General features: G+C 44.1%; 1 protein-coding gene across 1 annotated transcript in view; it reads right to left on the bottom strand.

Annotated features, from left to right (window-relative positions):
* The window catches only part of LOC112240943 (angiopoietin-1), a 28,432-nt gene extending 26,923 nt beyond the window's left edge, over positions 1-1,509 (bottom strand). The window contains exon 1 of the mRNA XM_042313843.1: positions 686-1,509. Coding sequence (XP_042169777.1) covers positions 686-1,135 — 450 coding nt within the window. The 5' untranslated portion in view covers positions 1,136-1,509. The remainder of the gene's footprint in view (positions 1-685) is intronic.
* Positions 1,510-19,500: the final 17,991 nt, after the last annotated feature.

The following is a 19,500-nucleotide window of genomic DNA, read 5'->3' as shown; positions in this document are numbered from 1 at the left end:
AAAATGTAGATAGGCTGTAAAGCAATGATGAATTGTACTGGGGTATCTTATATCTTATTGCTCTTGAGTAAACAGAGACAGACGAAAGAGATGGATCCAGGTGGGACTGAGCCAAATGTTGTCCTATAATAATAATATTCATTATGGCAGGACACATTTGGCTCGGCCCAAATAGTTCATGGGGTTGAAACACACTCAATGCTGATAATGTGCACTTAAAGATGCACTGTGCAGAAATCGTTCACCCATTTCCTGGTTGCTAAAATTCTAATTGTTTGCCAATCTACCACTTCTTAGACTTGCTTTCAACGACAATGACATATCTATAACTTACATTTCTATGTGAATTTGTTCGGGTCGCTCAAAAGGTTAGATATTTAATACAGTATAAAACACTACAGATAGATTTTCAAGTGATGAAATGCAGTATACTTTCTAGCTTTGGCCAGATGTTCCACCTCTATATAACTTTGATAACAACAATGGCTAATGTGTTATAAATGCAATAGCACATAGTTGAATCGGATAAAAAGCTGATCATTTTGACCTGCACAGCCATGGGACATGGCATGCATTTCCTTCTAGAGTATAAATATCTGATAAAGCTCTGTTTAGACTGAAACGTCAGGCTTTAATCTTTATATCAACTACTACTATACTGTATGCTTGGAGAACATGCTCTTACATTGTGAAGCCACTGTGTGTAGTTGTCCATGACGTTCTCCAGGTGTTGGATCCTCTGGTTCCCCAGAGCCGGGGCCAGTCCTGGGAGCTTGGGCTTTTTCAGGGGGGCATCTCCCTGTAGAGTGTTCCCCTGGTACTGTCCCTGTCCCTGTCCCTGGCTGGTGCTGGAGCTGCCGACCCCCTCCGCCTCCGTCAAGCACGGCCTGTTCCCCCCAGCGTTATCTGGTAGCAGGAAGGTATAGGTGCAGGATCCGTGCTGGATAGAGTTGTACTGGCGAGCGTTAGTGTTAGTGCTGGCGCTCATGGACCCGCTGCCAGCTATGTCCCCTGGGCCCTTAGGCAGCTCTTCCAGAGACACAGACACATAGCCTGTCAGTAGCAGCAGAAGGGCAGCCAGAACCAGCCAGATCATGTGGCAGCTGGGCAGGCAGGGCAGGAAGTACCACGGCATGGCAGCAGGAAACACAGGCTAACGGTCCTCTTTTATGGCTTCTGTCTGTCTTCTGTCTCTCTTCACAGCATGTCTTCCTGTCCTGTCGTCAATCAGACGGTTGGGAGGTAGACCGTCGATCCAGAAAGATGGCCGCTTCCCATCAGTAGGAATGGATGAGTAGTCCTGTCAAGTGTCAGTGTGGAACTCATCCCAATTTATCACCAGTTGTCTTGTTAGTTGTTGTTGCTGGTCCAGATCCAGGACAGGGATCCACACTACACAGTTGTGTGATGTAGACTACATTGTCAGTCAGTGGAGTGATCTGTGTTGTATCCTCCTCCTCAGGGCTGGCTGTATGTAGTGCTGTTCCTCATGTCTGCCTGTCTGTATGTGAGTTTAGAGTGCTTTAACGGGGGGGGGGGACACTGGAACGTCCAACTCTGGGCAGGCTCTGTGCCTCCCATACTGAGGGACTGATCGAATGGAATGTGAGAGAGAGAGAGTATGGGTTGTGTGTGTTTGAGAGAGAGCGAGAGAGAGAGGTATGAGATTCAGTTCTATTAATATAGTCCTGATTTGAAAACACTTCCACAACACAGGCTTGAATGAATGCCTGGTCCATATATAATGACCCCACAGCCTGTAATTCAGACAGATATCTACAGAGAGCAGGAGATGGGCTCTCAGACACTCTTTATGTACAGTGTCTTAATTTCATCTTCATTTAATCATGCAATCATATCCAAATCTCCCTCATAGGAATGTAAACGTCTCCCATATAGAAAATAAATGTATGGAAGGAGGATGGTTTTCTGGGGAAATGAGGGCCAACTCTGAGGGCACGCTCTGCCATCTTTAAAAGAACAGAGTGTTTTCGGTTTTACGGTACCCTGATTTGGTACAACAAGCTTTTTTCTATTTTTTTGTTAGACAGTGTCGGTAATTACATTGACATCCAGAAAGTCGATTTAAACATGACATGAACAAAATGGAGAACCCAATAGAATCATGTCACTGAGCAGACACATTTTGTAGCCTACCATTGTTTACTATGGCATGCAAGATTACATATTTACTTGTGAAAAAAAAAAAAAAACAAGTGTTTGAACATGAAAAAGAATGTGTGTGTTTCCCTAGACTCCTGTTAGACTTCAGGACTGAAGAGGAGGTGTAGGAATCAAACTAAAGACTCCTGTTAGACTTCAGGACTGAAGAGGAGGTGTAGGAATCAAACTAAAGACCCCTGTTAGACTTCAGGATTGAAGAGGAGGTGTAGGAATCAAACTAAAGACTTCCTGAAGAGGAGTTAGACTTCAGGACTGAAGAGGAGGTGTAGGAATCAAACTAAAGACCCCTGTTAGACTTCAGGACTGAAGAGGAGGTGTAGGAATCAAACTAAAGACTCCTGACTTCAGACTTCAGGACTGAAGAGGAGGTGTAGGAATCAAACTAAAGACTCCTGCTAGACTTCAGGACTGAAGAGGAGGTGTAGGAATCAAACTAAAGACTCCTGCTGAAGAGGAGGTGTAGACTTCAGACTGAAGAGGAGGTGTAGGAATCAAACTAAAGACTCCTGTTAGACTCCTAAAGACCCTGTTAGACTTCAGGACTGAAGAGGAGGTGTAGGAATCAAACTAAAGACCCCTGTTAGACTTCAGGACTGAAGAGGAGGTGTAGGAATCAAACTAAAGACTCCTGCTAGACTTCAGGACTGAAGAGGAGGTGTAGGAATCAAACTAAAGACTCCTGCTAGACTTCAGGACTGAAGAGGAGGTGTAGGAATCAAACTAAAGACTCCTGCTAGACTTCAGGACTGAAGAGGAATCAAACTAAAGACTGTTCAGGAATCAAACTAAAGACTCCTGCTAGACTTCAGGACTGAAGAGGAGGTGTAGGAATCAAACTAAAGACTCCTGCTAGACTTCAGGACTGAAGAGGAGGTGTAGGAATCAAACTAAAGACTCCTGTTAGACTTCAGGACTGAAGAGGAGGTGTAGGAATCAAACTAAAGACCCCTGTTAGACTTCAGGACTGAAGAGGAGGTGTAGGAATCAAACTAAAGACCCCTGTTAGACTTCAGGACTGAAGAGGAGGTGTAGGAATCAAACTAAAGACTCATGCTAGACTTCAGGACTGAAGAGGAGGTGTAGGAATCAAACTAAAGACTCCTGTTAGACTTCAGGACTGAAGAGGAGGTGTAGGAATCAAACTAAAGACTCCTGTTAGACTTCAGGACTGAAGAGGAAGTGTAGGGATCAAACTAAAGACCCCTGCTAGACTTCAGGACTGAAGAGGAGGTGTAGGAATCAAACTAAAGACTCCTGCTAGACTTCAGGACTGAAGAGGAGGTGTAGGATCAAACTAAAGACCCTGCTAGACTTCAGGACTGAAGAGGAGGTGTAGGAATCAAACTAAAGACTCCTGCTAGACTTCAGGACTGAAGAGGAAGTGTAGGGATCAAACTAAAGACCCCCTGCTAGACTTCAGGACTGAAGAGGAGGTGTAGGAATCAAACTAAAGACTCCTGCTAGACTTCAGGACTGAAGAGGAGGTGTAGGAATCAACTAAAGACTATAGACTCCTGCTAGACTTCAGGACTGAAGAGGAGGTGTAGGAATCAAACTAAAGACCCCTGCTAGACAGGACTGAAGAGGATGTGAGGAATCAAACTAAAGACTCCTGTTAGACTTCAGGACTGAAGAGGAGGTGTAGGAATCAAACTAAAGACCCTGTTAGACTTCAGGACTGAAGAGGAAGTGTAGGGATCAAACTAAAGACCCCTGCTAGACTTCAGGACTGAAGAGGAGGTGTAGGAATCAAACTAAAGACTCCTGCAAGACTTCAGGACTGAAGAGGAGGTGTAGGAATCAAACTATAGACTCCTGCTTCAGGACTTCAGGACTAAAGAAGAGGACTGAAGAGGAGGTAGGAATCAAACTAAAGACCCTGTTAGACTTCAGGACTGAAGAGGAAGTGTAGGGATCAAACTAAAGACCCCTGCTAGACTTCAGGACTGAAGAGGAGGTGTAGGAATCAAACTAAAGACTCCTGCTAGACTTCAGGACTGAAGAGGAGTGTGTAGGGAATCAAACTAAAGACCCCTGCTAGACTTCAGGACTGAAGAGGAGGTGTAGGAATCAAACTAGACTTCAGACTCAAACTGACTAGACTTCAGGACTGAAGAGGGGGTGTAGGAATCAAACTATAGACTCCTGCTAGACTTCAGGACTGAAGAGGAGGTGTAGGAATCAAACTAAAGACTCCTGTTAGACTTCAGGACTGAAGAGGAGGTGTAGGAATCAAACTAAAGACCCCTGTTAGACTTCAGGACTGAAGAGGAAGTGTAGGGATCAAACTAAAGACCCCTGCTAGACTTCAGGACTGAAGAGGAGGTGTAGGAATCAAACTATAGACTCCTGCAAGACTTCAGGACTGAAGAGGAGGTGTAGGAATCAAACTATAGACTCCTGCTAGACTTCAGGACTGAAGAGGAGGTGTAGGAATCAAACTAAAGACTCCTGTTAGACTTCAGGACTGAAGAGGAGGTGTAGGAATCAAACTAAAGACTCCTGTTAGACTTCAGGACTGAAGAGGAGGTGTAGGAATCAAACTAAAGACTCCTGTTAGACTTCAGGACTGAAGAGGAGGTGTAGGAATCAAACTAAAGACTCCTGACTTAGACTTCAGGACTGAAGAGGGGGGTGTAGGAATCAAACTATAGACTCCTGTTAGACTTCAGGACTGAAGAGGAGGTGTAGGAATCAAACTAAAGACCCTGTTAGACTTCAGGACTGAAGAGGAGGTGTAGGAATCAAACTATAGACTCCTGTTAGACTTCAGGACTGAAGAGGAGGTGTAGGAATCAAACTATAGACTCCTGTTAGACTTCAGGACTGAAGAGGAGGTGTAGGAATCAAACTAAAGACCCCTGTTAGACTTCAGGACTGAAGAGGAGGTGTAGGAATCAAACTATAGACTCCTGTTAGACTTCAGGACTGAAGAGGGGGTGTAGGAATCAAACTATAGACTCCTGCTAGACTTCAGGACTGAAGAGGAGGTGTAGGAATCAAACTAAAGACTCCTGTTAGACTTCAGGACTGAAGAGGAGGTGTAGGAATCAAACTAAGGACCCCTGCTAGACTTCAGGCCTGAAGAGGAGAAGTAAAAGGATGGAGCAGAAGCTGACGTTTTCTATGTCCTCATTCTAGTGACCATGCTGGGGTTGTTGTCAGAAAGCTGCTCTTTCACCCATTTGGCTCGTAGACCCTGCTATGCTCCTTACTCTCCTGCCACAGACAGTCACAGTGGAGCCTCAGAGAGGCTCGACTCTCTCCTCCTCATCGTTTTAGTTCTAGAATGAAACCCTGTGTTACTGAGAGGTATGTGCCAAAGCCAAACTTGGAACTGGACTCCAAGTTCACACTTTAAATGACTCCAGTGCATAAATACAGTACACACATTTGTCTAGAGACCCATAGTGCTGTTTGTTCGACACACTTTCAAGTTAAGTGATAGTGATAATATTCAAATCAGGACATTGGTGAGGTAGGTGTTTGGCTACTGCAGGGGTAGTCAACCCTGTTCCAACCAGGCATCACACTGAGCTACTTAGCTAATTGATCAGTTCAGTGATTGCCTAAATTCAACACACGTGGTCGGTAAAATGAAAAACATGAAGCGACAGCTGCACTCCAGGACCAGGGTTGCCTACCAATGGGCTTCAGCTACGGGAATCCATGGAGTAGCAATGTAGGTCTACATGAAATGATGAGAAAGGCTTCCCTGCATTGTTATTGTTACAGTAACACAGGCCTTACTAAACTATCATCAGGAGAGCTTGTGTGAACACTGTGTGCAGACTCAGAACACATCAAACACCACCACAAATGATTCTCATGTCATCGAGGCTTGGCAACCAGTGTGTCTCACTCTGTATAGTTTGTTTTGGAAAGGGTGTGTGTGTGTTTCACTTGATTGAATGAATCAGACTTTAGAGATCTGGTGTGAACTATTTGTGAATGAAGTCACCCTTGTGAAGAGGGTCAAATGAAGCAACAAGTGATGGCTTCATATCCCCCTAGTGATGGCTTAATATCCCCTTAGTGATGGCTTCATATCCCCCTAGTGATGGCTTCATATCCCCCTAGTGATGGCTTCATATCCCCCTAGTGATGGCTTCATATCCCTCTAGTGATGGCTTCATATCCCCCTAGTGATGGCTTCATATCCCCTAGTCCCCCTAGTGATGGCTTCATATCCCCCTAGTGATGGCCCCTAGTGATGATGGCTTAATATCCCCTAGTGATGGCTTCATATCCCCTAGTGATGGCTTCATATCCCCCTCGTGATGGCTTCATATCCCCTAGTGATGGCTTCATATCCCCCTAGTGATGGCTTCCCCCTATGATGGTTTCCCCTAGTGATGGCTTCATATCCCCTAGTGATGGCTTCATAGCCCCCTAGTGAAGGCTTCATATCCCCCTAGTGATGGCTTCATATCCCCCTAGTGATGGCTTCATAGCCCCCTAGTGAAGGCTTCATATCCCCCTAGTGATGGCTTCATATCCCCCTAGTGATGGCTTCATATCCCCCAAGTGATGGCTTCATATCCCCCTAGGCTGACCAACTGAGGGAAAATTAGAATCAATACTGTAACTGTCCACTTGATGGTGACCAATTGAGGGAAGCTTAAAGTCAATACTGTAACTGTTCACTAGATGGTGACCAATTTAGGAAAGATTAGAGTCAATACTGTAACTGTCCACTAGATGGTGGCCAATTTAGGAACGATTAGAGTCAATACTGTAATTGTCCACTAGATGACAATCCAACACCTATTATATTGTAAAGATTGAAGAAGTGGAATGTTGAGCTGAGGACTTCACAGAGAGAAGATAAAACAGTAAGATAACTCTTTATAATATATCCATATACTACACTTAAAAATACAAGATTATTCTACAATTATTACAGGAAGGAAAACCTCATGAATTTATATATTGAGCAAAAACATAAACAACACTTTTACAGTTACAGTTCATATAAGGAAATCAGTCATTTTAAATCATTTCATTAGGCCCTTATCTATGGATTTCACATGAAAGGGCAGGGGCGAGCCATGCGTGGGAATAGGAGGGCATAGGCCCAACCACTAGGGAGCCAGGCCCAGCCAATCAGAATGGGCTTTATTACAGACAGAAATACTCCTCAGTTTCATCAGCTGTCCCGGTGGCTGGTGTCAGACAATCTCGCAGGAAAAGAAGCCAGATGTGGAGATTCTGGGCTGGCATGGTTACATGTGGTCTGCGGTTGTGAGGCCGGTTAGACGTACTGCCCAATTCTTTAAAACAATGTTGGAGGCAGCTTATGGTAGAGAAGTTAACATTAAATTATCTGGCAACAGCTCTGGTGGACATTCCTGCAGTCCGCATGCCAATTGCACGCTGTCTCGAAACTTGAGACATCTGTGGCATTGTGTTGTGAGACAAAACTGCACATTTTAGAGTGGCCTTTTGTCCCCATCACAAGGTGCACCTGTGTAATGATCATGCTGTTTAATCAGCTTCTTGATATGCCACACCTGCCAGGAGGATGGATTATCTTGGGAAAGGAGAAATACTAACAGAGATAAAGAAATGTGTGCACAACATTTGAGAGAAATATGATTTTTGTGTCAATGAAACATTTCTGGGATCTTTTATTTCAGCTCATGAAACATGGGACCAACACTTTACATGTTGCGTTTATATTTCTGTTCAGTGTACATCTGCCCTCACAAAGGGGACCTTCAGGCTTCAACTAATAAAAACAATGTCAAGAAAGAGAGCGCTGATGAATAGTTCAATGCATAGGGGAGGAAGAAAATAGAGAGCGAGAGAGAGAGAGGGTTAAGAGAGAGAGGGTGAAGAGAAGGAGAGGGTGAAGAGAGAGAGGGTGAAGAGAGAGAGGGTGAAGAGAGAGAGGGGTGAAGAGAGGGAGAGGGTGAAGAGAGAGAGGGTGAAGAGAGAGGAGAGGGTGAAGAGAGAGAGGGTGAAGAGAGGGAGAGGGTGAAGAGAGAGAGGGTGAAGAGAGAGAGAGGGTGAAGAGAGAGAGGGTGAAGAGAGAGAGAGGTGAAGAGAGAGAGGGTGAAGAGAGAGAGGGTGAAGAGAGAGAGGGTGAAGAGAGAGAGGGTTAAGAGAGAGAGGGTGAAGAGAGAGAGGGTGAAGAGAGAGAGGGTGAAGAGAGGGAGAGGGTGAAGAGAGAGAGGGTGAAGAGAGAGAGAGAGGGTTAAGAGAGAGAGGGTGAAGAGAGAGAGGGTGAAGAGAGAGAGGGTGAAGAGAGAGAGGGTGAAGAGAAGGAGAGGGTTAAGAGAGAGAGGGTGAAGAGAAGGAGAGGGTGAAGAGAGAGAGGGTGAAGAGAGGGAGAGGGGGTGAAGAGAGAGAGGGTGAAGAGAGAGAGGGGTGAAGAGAGAGAGGGGGTGAAGAGAGAGAGGGTGAAGAGAGAGAGGGTGAAGAGAGAGAGGGTGAAGAGAGAGAGGGTGAAGAGAGGGAGAGGGTGAAGAGAGAGAGGGAGAAGAGAGAGAGAGGGTTAAGAGAGAGAGGGTGAAGAGAGAGGGTGAAGAGAGAGAGGGTGAAGAGAGGGAGAGGGTGAAGAGAGAGAGGGTGAAGAGAGGAGAGAGGTGAAGAGAGAGAGGGAGAAGAGAGAGAGAAGAGAGAGAGGGTGAAGAGAGAGAGAGGGGTGAAGAGAGGGAGAGGGTGAAGAGAGAGAGGGTGAAGAGAGGGAGAGGGTGAAGAGAGAGAGGGTGAAGAGAGAGAGAGGGTGAAGAGAGAGAGGGTGAAGAGAGAGGGTGAAGAGAAGGAGAGAGGGTGAAGAGAGAGAGGGTGAAGAGAGAGAGAGGGTGAAGAGAGAGAGGGTGAAGAGAGAGAGGTGAAGAGAGAGAGAGGGTGAAGAGAGAGAGGGTGAAGAGAGAGAGAGAGAAGAGAGAGAGAGAGGGTGAAGAGAGAGTTGAGAGAGTGAAGAGAGAGAGGGAGAAGAGAGAGAGAGGGTGAAGAGAGAGAGGGTGAAGAGAGAGAGAGAGGTGAAGAGAGAGAGAGGGGTGAAGAGAGAGAGTGAAGAGAGAGAGAGGGTGAAGAGAGAGAGGGTGAAGAGAGAGTTGAAGAGAAAGAGGGTGAAGAGAGAGAGAGGGTGAAGAGAGAGAGAGTGAAGAGAGAGAGAGAGGGTGAAGAGAGAGAGAGGGGGTGAAGAGAGAGAGAGGGTGAAGAGAGAGTTGAGAGAAAGAGTAAAGAGAGAGAGAGAGGTGAAGAGAGAGAGGGTGAAGAGAGAAGAGAGTGAAGAGAGAGAAGAGAAGAGAGAGAGGGTGAAGAGAGTTGAGAGAAAGAGTAAGAGAGAGAGAGAGGTGAAGAGAGAGAGGGTGAAGAAGAGAGGGTGAAGAGAGAGAGGGTGAAGAGAGAGAGGGTGAAGAGAGAGAGAAAGAGTAAAGAGAGAGAGAGAGGGGTGAAGAGAGAGAGGGTGAAGAGAGAGAGAGAAAGAGTAAAGAGAGAGAGAGAGAGTGAAGAGAGAGAGAGGTGAAGAGAGAGTTGAGAGAAAGAGTGAAGAGAGAGAGAGAGAGTGAAGAGAGAGTTGAGAGAAAGAGTAAAGAGAGAGAGAGAGGGTGAAGAGAGAGTTGAGAGAAAGAGAAAGAGAGAGAGAGAGGGTGAAGAGAGAGAGAGAGAGTGAAAGAGAGAGAGAAAGAGTAAAGAGAGAGAGAGAGAGTGAAGAGAGAGAGGGTGAAGAGAGAGTTGAGAGAAAGAGTGAAGAGAGAGAGGGTGAAGAGAGAGTTGAGAGAAAGAGTGAAGAGAGAGAGTTGAGAGAAAGAGTAAAGAGAGAGAGAGAGTAAAGAGAGAGAGAGGGAAAAGATGAGTCAGATGCATTAACATATAAAAAGCTTCAGCTCAGGACAATCTAAAGGGATTGTATGGGATATTTGCATAAAGGAGATTAAAGCAGAATATTAAATCAATAAAGGCTTCCAACTGGGTACAAATGTCAATTCAACGTCTATTCCAAGTTGGTGCAACGAAATGGTGTGGACACAATGTTGATTCAACCAGTGTGTGGCCAGTGGGTTGTATTTCTGACAGGAAAAGATCATTATAGACCCATTGAATTGCACCATCTAGTCTTCAAGAGGCTCCTTAGTTCCTTTAAGACGCAAATCAAATACTTTGTGAGGTGAGCAGGAAAATGCTTTGTCTTCTAAAATGGTATTTTGACGTTTAATGCAAAGGGGAGGTGTGGGGAGTAATGCACAGCAAAGCAAAGCACAATGCCATTTAGAAATGCCATTTATGTCATTTGAACAAGATGCATTTTCCTTTGTAGTTCATTTCCCCCACAGAATTATACTGCACATTCCCAAGCAATGGACATTGGTTATGAGTTGATAATAAGCTTATAACAAGTAATAATGTATCAAATATAGTGATTTTATGTCAATTGTTAAACATTGAGCTACTCCACCTTTCAGTTAACTCTGACTCTAATTCTAACCCTAATTCTTACCCTAATAACACTAAACCCTAAGTTTAAAATAGCCTTTGTCCTCATGGGGACATGGGAAATATCCCCACTAGCATTTCCCTTGTTTTACCTTCTAGCCATGGTGGCCAAAATAATGTTAATAATGATTAAAGTTAGGGTTAGGTAAAGGTTATGGTTATGGTAAGGGTAGGGGTTAAGTTTAGGGTTTAGGGTAGGAGTGTCAAGTTCGTCGTAAGGATTAGACCAAGGCACAGCGCAAGTAGAGTTCCACATCATTTTAATAAATCGAACTGTACAAAACAACAAACAACCAAACGAAACGTGAAGCTACTGAATGCACTAAGGCAACTATACATAGACAAGATCCCACAACACAAATGAGGAAAATGGCTACCTAAATATGATCCCCAATCAGAGACAATGATAAACAGCCGTCTCTGATTGGGAACCATATCAGGCCAATATAGACATACAAAAACCCTAGACATACAAAAACTAGAGTACCCACCCAAGTCACACCCTGACCTAACCAAAATATATAGAAAAACAGAGATATCTAAGGTCAGGGCATGACAAGGAGTTAGGGTTAGGTAAGGGTTATGTTAAGGGTTACGTTTAGGGTAGGGGTTAGGTAAGGGTTATGGTTATGGTAAGGGTAGGGGTTAAGTTTAGGGTTTAGGGTTATGGTAGGGGTTAAGTTTAGGGTTTAGGGTAGGGTTTAGGGTTATGTTATGGTAAGGGTAGGGTAGGAGTTAGGGTTAGGTAAGGGTTATGGTAAGGGTAGGGGTTAAGTTTAGGGTTTAGGGTAGGGGTTAGGGTTAGGTAATGGTTATGGTAAGGGCAGGGGTTCAGGTTAGGGTTTAGGGTAGAGACGTCCCAAGGATTCCGGGTAGCACTAACCCCAACGTAATTGGCAACTGGGCATTTGTATACATGACCCTAAGCATGATGGGATGTTAATTTCTTAATTAACTCAGGAAACACACCTGTGTGGAAGCACCTGCTTTCAATATACGTTGTATCCCTCATTGTCTCTTTATGTTGGCAGTTACCTGTATACAGTGGGGGAAAAAAGTATTTAGTCAGCAACCAATGGTGCAAGTTCTCCCACTTAAAAAGATAAGAGAGGCCTGTAATTTTTATCATAGGTACACTTCAACTATGACAGACAAAATGAGGAAAAAAAATCCAGAAAATCACATTTTAGGATTTTAAATGTATTTATTTGCAAATTATGGTGGAAAATAAGTATTTGGTCAACAACAAAAGTATCTCAATACTTTGCTATATACCCTTTGTTGGCAATGACAGAGGTCAAATGTTTTCACACACTGTTGCTGGTATTTTGGCCCATTCCTCCATGCAGATCTCCTCTAGAGCAGTGATGTTTGGGGGCTGTTGCTGGGCAACACGGACTTTCAACTCCCTCCAAAGATTTTCTATAGGGTTGAGATCTGGAGACTGGCTAGGTCACTCCAGGACCTTGAAATGCTTCTTATGAAGCCACTCCTTCGTTGCCCGGGTGGTGTGTTTGGGATCATTGTCATTCTGAAAGACCCAGCCACGTTTCATCTTCAATGCCCTTGCTGATGGAAGGAGGTTTTCACTCAAAATCTCATGATACATGGCCCCATTCATTCTTTCCTTTACACGGATCAGTCGTCCTGGTCCCTTTGCAGAAAAACAGCCCCATGCTTCACAGTAGGCATGGTGTTCTTTAGATGCAACTCAGCATTCTTTGTCCTCCAAACACGACGAGTCCCTGGCGGCGTAGTGTGTTACTGATGGTAGGCTTTGTTACTTTGGTCCCAGCTCTCTGCAGGTCATTCACTAGGTCCCCCCGTGTGGTTCTGGGATTTTTGCTCACCGTTCTTGTTATCATTTTGACCCCACGGGGTGAGAAGCTGCTTACCTATTGCAGATTCAGTCTTCCCAGCCTGGTGCAGGTCTACAATTTTGTTTCTGGTGTCCTTTGACAGCTCTTTGGTCTTGGCCATAGTGGAGTTTGGAGTGTGACTGTTTGAGGTTGTGGACAGGTGTCTTTTATACTGATAACAAGTTCAAACAGGTGCCATTAATACAGGTAACGAGTGGAGGACAGAGGAGCCTCTTAAAGAAGTTACAGGTCTGTGAGAGCCAGAAATCTTGCTTGTTTGTAGGTGACCAAATACTTATTTTCCACCATAATTTGCAAATAAATTCATAAAAAATTCTACAATGTGATTTTCTGGATTTTTTCTTTCTCATTTTGTCTGTCATAGTTGAAGTGTACCGATGATGAAAATTACAGGCCTCTCTCATCTTTTTAAGTGGGAGAACTTGCACAATTGGTGGCTGACTAAATACTTTTTTTGCCCCACTGTATCTCTACACGGTGTATGGCTCTGCTACAAACGGGAAAATGCAGAACAGCTGAACTGCACAGTAAAGTTACCATATTTCATGGTTAGCTATAGACTTTCTCTCTCCTTAATCTCTCCCTCTATTTCTCCTTTTCCCCATTTCCTTCCTGTAAATGTGATATTGGTAGTTTTAGCTGAGCTTGCTGGTCCTGTGCCTAGCACAGCTCCTGGGCAATAAGTGAGTCTCTATTGATGGCTTTCCAATCCATCAGCTCAGGAGTCCTGATAGAGAGCAACAGTCTACTTTCAATCCAGCCAACAACACTGTCACATCTCATTCAGCTACCTGCCTGGCCTTCCTGACCACAGGTTTATGTCTCTAACCATGTTTCTGTGCCTGTGTCCCAAATGGCATCCTATTGGTCCATAATGGTACCACTACACTCTTAGAAAGAAAAGTGCTATCTAGAACCTAAAAGGGCTCTTTAGCGCTCCCTAAAATAGAACCCATTGAAGAACCCTTGTAGGTTCCAAGTAGAACCCTTTTGGGTTCCATGTAGAACCCTATGTGGAAAGGGTTTTACCTGGAACCAAAAAGGTTTCTTCAAAGGGTTCTCTTTTGGGGACAGCCAACGAACCACTTAATGTTCTAGATACTCTCTTAGGGGGGAAAGTCATATGTAAAATAAAAATATATGTAAAAAACGGTTCTTCAAAGTGGACTGGTCCCTTGTCAAAAGTAGTGCACTACATAGTGAATAGGGTGCCATTTGAAACTGAGCCCATACCTTACCTCTACACTGACAACACAGGAACTAAAACCAATGGGACAATGTGTACACAATAACACAGATATTGCTCAGGACTAGATGGAGGCTTGTTTGTAGGGCACTGCATCACAGCCACACAACAGATGGGTTGCAGTACAGACACAAACAACAAACCATGTGGTCTGTAAAAGTGTAGATGACTGGAGAGTAGCCAAAACGAAATGCATGCTTTTCAACCGATCGCTGCCCGCACCCGCCCGCCTGACTAGCATCACTACTCTGGACGGTTCTGACTTAGAATATGTGGACATCTATAAATACCTAGGTGTCTGGCTAGACTGTAAACTCTTCTTCCAGACTCATATTAAACATCTCCAATCCTAAATTAAATCTAGAATCGGCATCCTATTTCGCAACAAAGCATCCTTCACTCATGCTGCCAAACTTACCCTCGTTAAACTAACTATCCTACCAATCCTTGACTTCGGCGATGTCATTTACAAAATAGCCTCCAACACTCTACTCAGCAAACTGGATGCAGTCTATCACAGTGCCATACGTTTTGTCACCAAAGCCCCATATACCACCCACCACTGCAACCTGTATGCTCTCGTCGGCTGGCCCTCGCTACATATTCGTCGCCAGACCCACTGGTTCCAGGTCGTCTATAAGTCTTTGCTAGATAAAGGCCCACCTTATCTCAGCTCACTGGTCACCATAGCAACACCCACCCATAGCACACGCTCCAGCAGGTATATATCACCGGTCATCCCCAAAGCCAACACTTCCTTTGGCCGCCTTTCCTTCCAGTTCTCTGCTGCCAATGACTGGAACGAATTGCAAAAATCACTGAAGTTGGAGACTTATATCTCCCTCACTAACTTTAAGCATCAGCTATCTGAGCAGCTTACCGATCGCTGCAACTGTACACAGCCCATCTGTAAATAGCCCATCCAATCTACCTACCTCATCCCCATATTGTTTTTATTTACTTTCCTGCTCTTTTGCACACCAGTATTTCTATTTGCACATCATCATCTGCACATCTCTCACTCCAGTGTTAATATGCTAAATTGTAATTACTTCACTACTATGGCCTATTTATTGCCTCCTCACACCATTTGCACACATTGTATATAGACTTTTTCTATTTTGTTATTGACTGTACGTTTGTTTATTCCATGTGAATCTCTGTGTTGTTGTTTGTGTCGCACTGCTTTGCTTTATCTTGGCCAGGTCGCAGTTGGAAATGAGAACTTGTGTGTGTATATATACACAAGTTCTCATATATATATATATACATTGTTTAAATAGAGTAATATACAAATTATGGCACCATACTCCCTATATAGTGCACTACTTTTGACCAGAGCTCGATGGGCCCTATGGGCCCTGGTCTAAAGTAATGCACTATAAAAGGGCATAGGGTGCCATTTGGGACAGATCCATTGTGTTTCTACTGTTGACAGCAGCTAACACCAGTCGTTTATAAAGCAGTCTTATCTTTGCCCGGGGAGTTCTGCTCTTACTTTGTCTCAGTGCTGCTGTAGTGTTTGTTTTCCCAGAGAAGTGAAGAAGCAGTGTTTTTGCTAAACATACTGTATATTATCTCTGGGCCAACAGCACAGTAATGAGGCCAGCCTGGATCTAGCTCCCACATCATTGTGGCTTGTGAGGGTACTTGTGGGCTACGTGCTGGAACTAGAATCTTGGGTAAATAAATGAAAATTCCATTATGAACATTCCATCTCAACCTCAGTCTCTGTTGGAAACACACAGAACCTCCACCATTTATATGATGCTATTGAATTCCAGAATGTGACCACAGATAATGTGACCACAGATAATATGACCACAGAAGCTCAATCAAGATAAATAGCATAACCCACTTCCCAAATTGAAAGGGCAACATTGTTCTGAAAAATTCAGCGTCAATTATCTGATATATGACGAATAACATATACATCGCTACCTCCCCTCAAAAGAAACCCCCCGCTTTTTGAACGAACAATGACTTTTACTCTTAAATGATCTCTATGTACTAAAGGTGTTGGCTAAGATACCTGCTACAGCTCCAGTTAAACATCCCTGTTAGAGCAACATCTATTTAAGAGGTCAGCTCCAGTTAAACATCCCTATTAGAGCAACATCTATTTGAGAGGTCAGCTCCAGTTAAACATCACTATTAGAGCAACATCTATTTAAGAGGTCAGCTCCAGTGAAACATCCCTATTAGAGCAACATCTATTTAAGAGGTCAGCGGCACATCAGTAAACATTATCAGACAGACAGTAATATCATCCTTTCAGTCTTGCTCAGGGTTGCATCAGCATAGAGATCATTTTTCTTTCTATGAATTATGCAAATCCTTTCAGACAGTTTCTTCCAAGGGATGTACGTAACATATACAGACTGAACTGGTGCTATGATTAAAAGGAAGTGACTGTTAGACATATCTGTCTGGTCTGTTTCCATTGCAGACATATCAACAAGCCCCAGCGTGTTTTCCTAACTCCTGGTCTGTTTCATGTAAACACAAGGCAAAAAGACGTTGCCCTCATTTCATCGTTATTCAGAGCCTTGAAAAGACAGTGGATGAAGAATTTTAATTATGTTCAATTATATATTGAGTTTCCTTTAAACATGTTCGTCTTCTGCTTAATGACCCTCGTGACAGAAAAATACATGAATTGGGGTCAATTGCATCTAAATTCCAGGCAATTTAGACATGGAGTTGCACTCAAAGGAAGCAGATGTCCTATGTCCAATTCAACTGACAGGAATGGATCCCAGCTCTGACATCATTCCAACAGGCACAGGGAAGTCCTATGTCCAATTCAACTGACAGGAATGGATCCCAGCTCTGACATCACTCCAACAGGCACAGGGGAAGTCCTATGTCCAATTCAACTGACAGGAATGGATCCCAGCTCTGACATCACTCCAACAGGCACAGGGGAAGTCCTATGTCCAATTCAACTGACAGGAATGGATCCCAGCTCTGACATCACTCCAACGGGCACAGGGGAAGTCCTATGTCCAATTCAACTGACAGGAATGGATCCCAGCTCTGACATCACTCCAACGGGCACAGGGGAAGTCCTATGTCCAATTCAACTGACAGGGATGGATCCCAGCTCTGACATCACTCCAACAGGCACAGGGGAAGTCCTATGTCCAATTCAACTGACAGGAATGGATCCCAGCTCTGACATCACTCCAACAGGCACAGGGGAAGTCCTGATAGATTGTTTGTTTTCTCACCCTCTCCTTGTGGGGAGGAAAATGCAACCTTTGTGAAAGCACATGGCTATGCATGCCAGGGCTCAACAGGGCATCAGAGTAACACAATCTTTACCCCTGGCTCCAAGTGGCAGTTCTCCACTGAGTTCCTGTGTGTTTCCAGTGAGGGTCTGACATTGACTAATGTAGTGACCAAGGGGAGAGAACTAGAACCTTTTCACAAGTAACTTTTACATCCATTCACAGCCATTCCTCATTTAACTTCCTGCTCTTGATGGTTATTTTTTCTGTTCTTCACTGAGTCTGTCTGTGGGCCTGGAGTCTGGGTCCGTTCTCTGATATCTGGCGGTGCTCAGGAGAATTACATGCAGCTTTAGGATCTTTACCATCATCAGTCACTTCATTTCTGCAGTCTGACTGCTTGGTGTTTCCTCTCTTCCTACCATGTCCAAACAGCAACACTTTAGAGACATTATCTGCAGTCTGACTGCTTGGTGTTTCCTCTCTTCCTACCATGTCCAAACAGCAACACTTTAGAGACATTATCTGCAGTCTGACTGCTTGGTGTTTCCTCTCTTCCTACCATGTCCAAACAGCAACACTTTAGAGACATTATCTGCAGTCTGACTGCTTGGTGTTTCCTCTCTTCCTACCATGTCCAAACAGCAACACTTTAGAGACATTATCTGCAGTCTGACTGCTTGGTGTTTCCTCTCTTCCTACCATGTCCAAACAGCAACACTTTAGAGACATTATCTGCAGGCCAGCGTCTCCTTTAAAAGTGTGATTGTAAAACCCCCAAGTCAAAACACTCTGGGGGAGGAAAGACCATCTGTCAGATGACTTCTGTACTAGTGTTTGTGTGAGGTTCAACCTTCAAACTGACTGTTTGCTCCCTGTTCCAATACTTGTATTGTTGTGCAGTAAGTTCACTCATGTGGGACCAACTATTTCACTAAATCTGACTGGTTCTACATTTAGCAGGTTCTACATTTAGCAGGCAGAAACATGACCCAACTATCTGCCATCCTTAACATCTCCACTGACACGGACCTAAACATCCTGGAGGTGTTTTACTGTCTGTCTGCCCAATGATAATCCTCTCCAGACAATTCCACTCATTCCCCAAGCTGATCTCCATTCCATCCACTAGAGGACTAACCATCTACATTACAATGCATTTAGGCTCTTAGTTCAACCAGTCCCCTACATATTCTGTTCTACCAGTTAATGGAGGGTGAGATTTAACCAGTCCTCTACATATTCTGTTCTACCAGTTAATGGAGGGTGAGATTTAACCAGTCCTCTACATATTCTGTTATACCAGTTAATGGAGGGTGAGATTTAACCAGTCCTCTACATATTCTGTTCTACCAGTTAATGGAGGGTGAGATTTAACCAGTCCTCTACATATTCTGTTATACCAGTTAATGGAGGGTGAGATTTAACCAGTCCTCTACATATTCTGTTATACCAGTTAATGGAGGGTGAGATTTAACCAGTCCTCTACATATTCTGTTATACCAGTTAATGGAGGGTGAGATTTAACCAGTCCTCTACATATTCTGTTATACCAGTTAATGGAGGGTGAGATTTAACCAGTCCTCTACATATTCTGTTATACCAGTTAATGGAGGGTGAGATTTAACCAGTCCTCTACATATTCTGTCATAGCAGTTAATGGAGGGTGAGATTTAACCAGTCCTCTACATATTCTGTTATACCAGTTAATGGAGGGTAAGATTTATTCATTTTTAAAATTGGGAATAGGGTACCGTGTGGCTCAGTTGGTAGAGCATGGTGCTTGCAATGTCATGGTTGTGGGTTCGATTCCCATGTGGGACCAGTATGAAAAAGTATGCACTCATTACTGTAAGTTGCTATGGATAAGAGCATCTACTAAAATTTACATTTGGTATTCCATTTAACTCATGCTGCAGAGCCCTGAGGCTGCTTTCACTACTTGTTGATTCTCGTCAGGTGGCTTCTATCCAACATAGCTCTATTCAGGTGGCTTCTATCCTACGTAGCTCTATTCAGGTGGCTTCTATCCTACGTAGCTCTATTCAGGTGGCTTCTATCCTACATAGCTCTATTCAGGTGGCTTCTATCCTACGTAGCTCTATTCAGGTGGCTTCTATCCTACGTAGCTCTATTCAGGTGGCTTCTATCCTACGTAGCTCTATTCAGGTGGCTTCTATCCTACGTAGCTCTATTCAGGTGGCTTCTATCCTACATAGCTCTATTCAGGTGGCTTCTATCCTACGTAGCTCTATTCAGGTGGCTTCTATCCTACGTAGCTCTATTCAGGTGGCTTCTATCCTACGTAGCTCTATTCAGGTGGCTTCTATCCTACGTAGCTCTATTCAGGTGGCTTCTATCCTACATAGCTCTATTCAGGTGGCTTCTATCCTACGTAGTTCTATTCAGGTGGCTTCTATCCTACGTAGCTCTATTCAGGTGCCTTCTGTCCTACGTAGCTCTATTCAGGTGGCTTCTATCCAACATAGCTCTATTCACCATGACCAAG

The sequence above is a fragment of the Oncorhynchus tshawytscha genome, unplaced genomic scaffold, assembly GCF_018296145.1.
Source record: "Oncorhynchus tshawytscha isolate Ot180627B unplaced genomic scaffold, Otsh_v2.0 Un_contig_8992_pilon_pilon, whole genome shotgun sequence".
NCBI lineage: Eukaryota > Metazoa > Chordata > Actinopteri > Salmoniformes > Salmonidae > Oncorhynchus > Oncorhynchus tshawytscha.
This window is presented reverse-complemented; position numbering and strand designations above follow the sequence as displayed.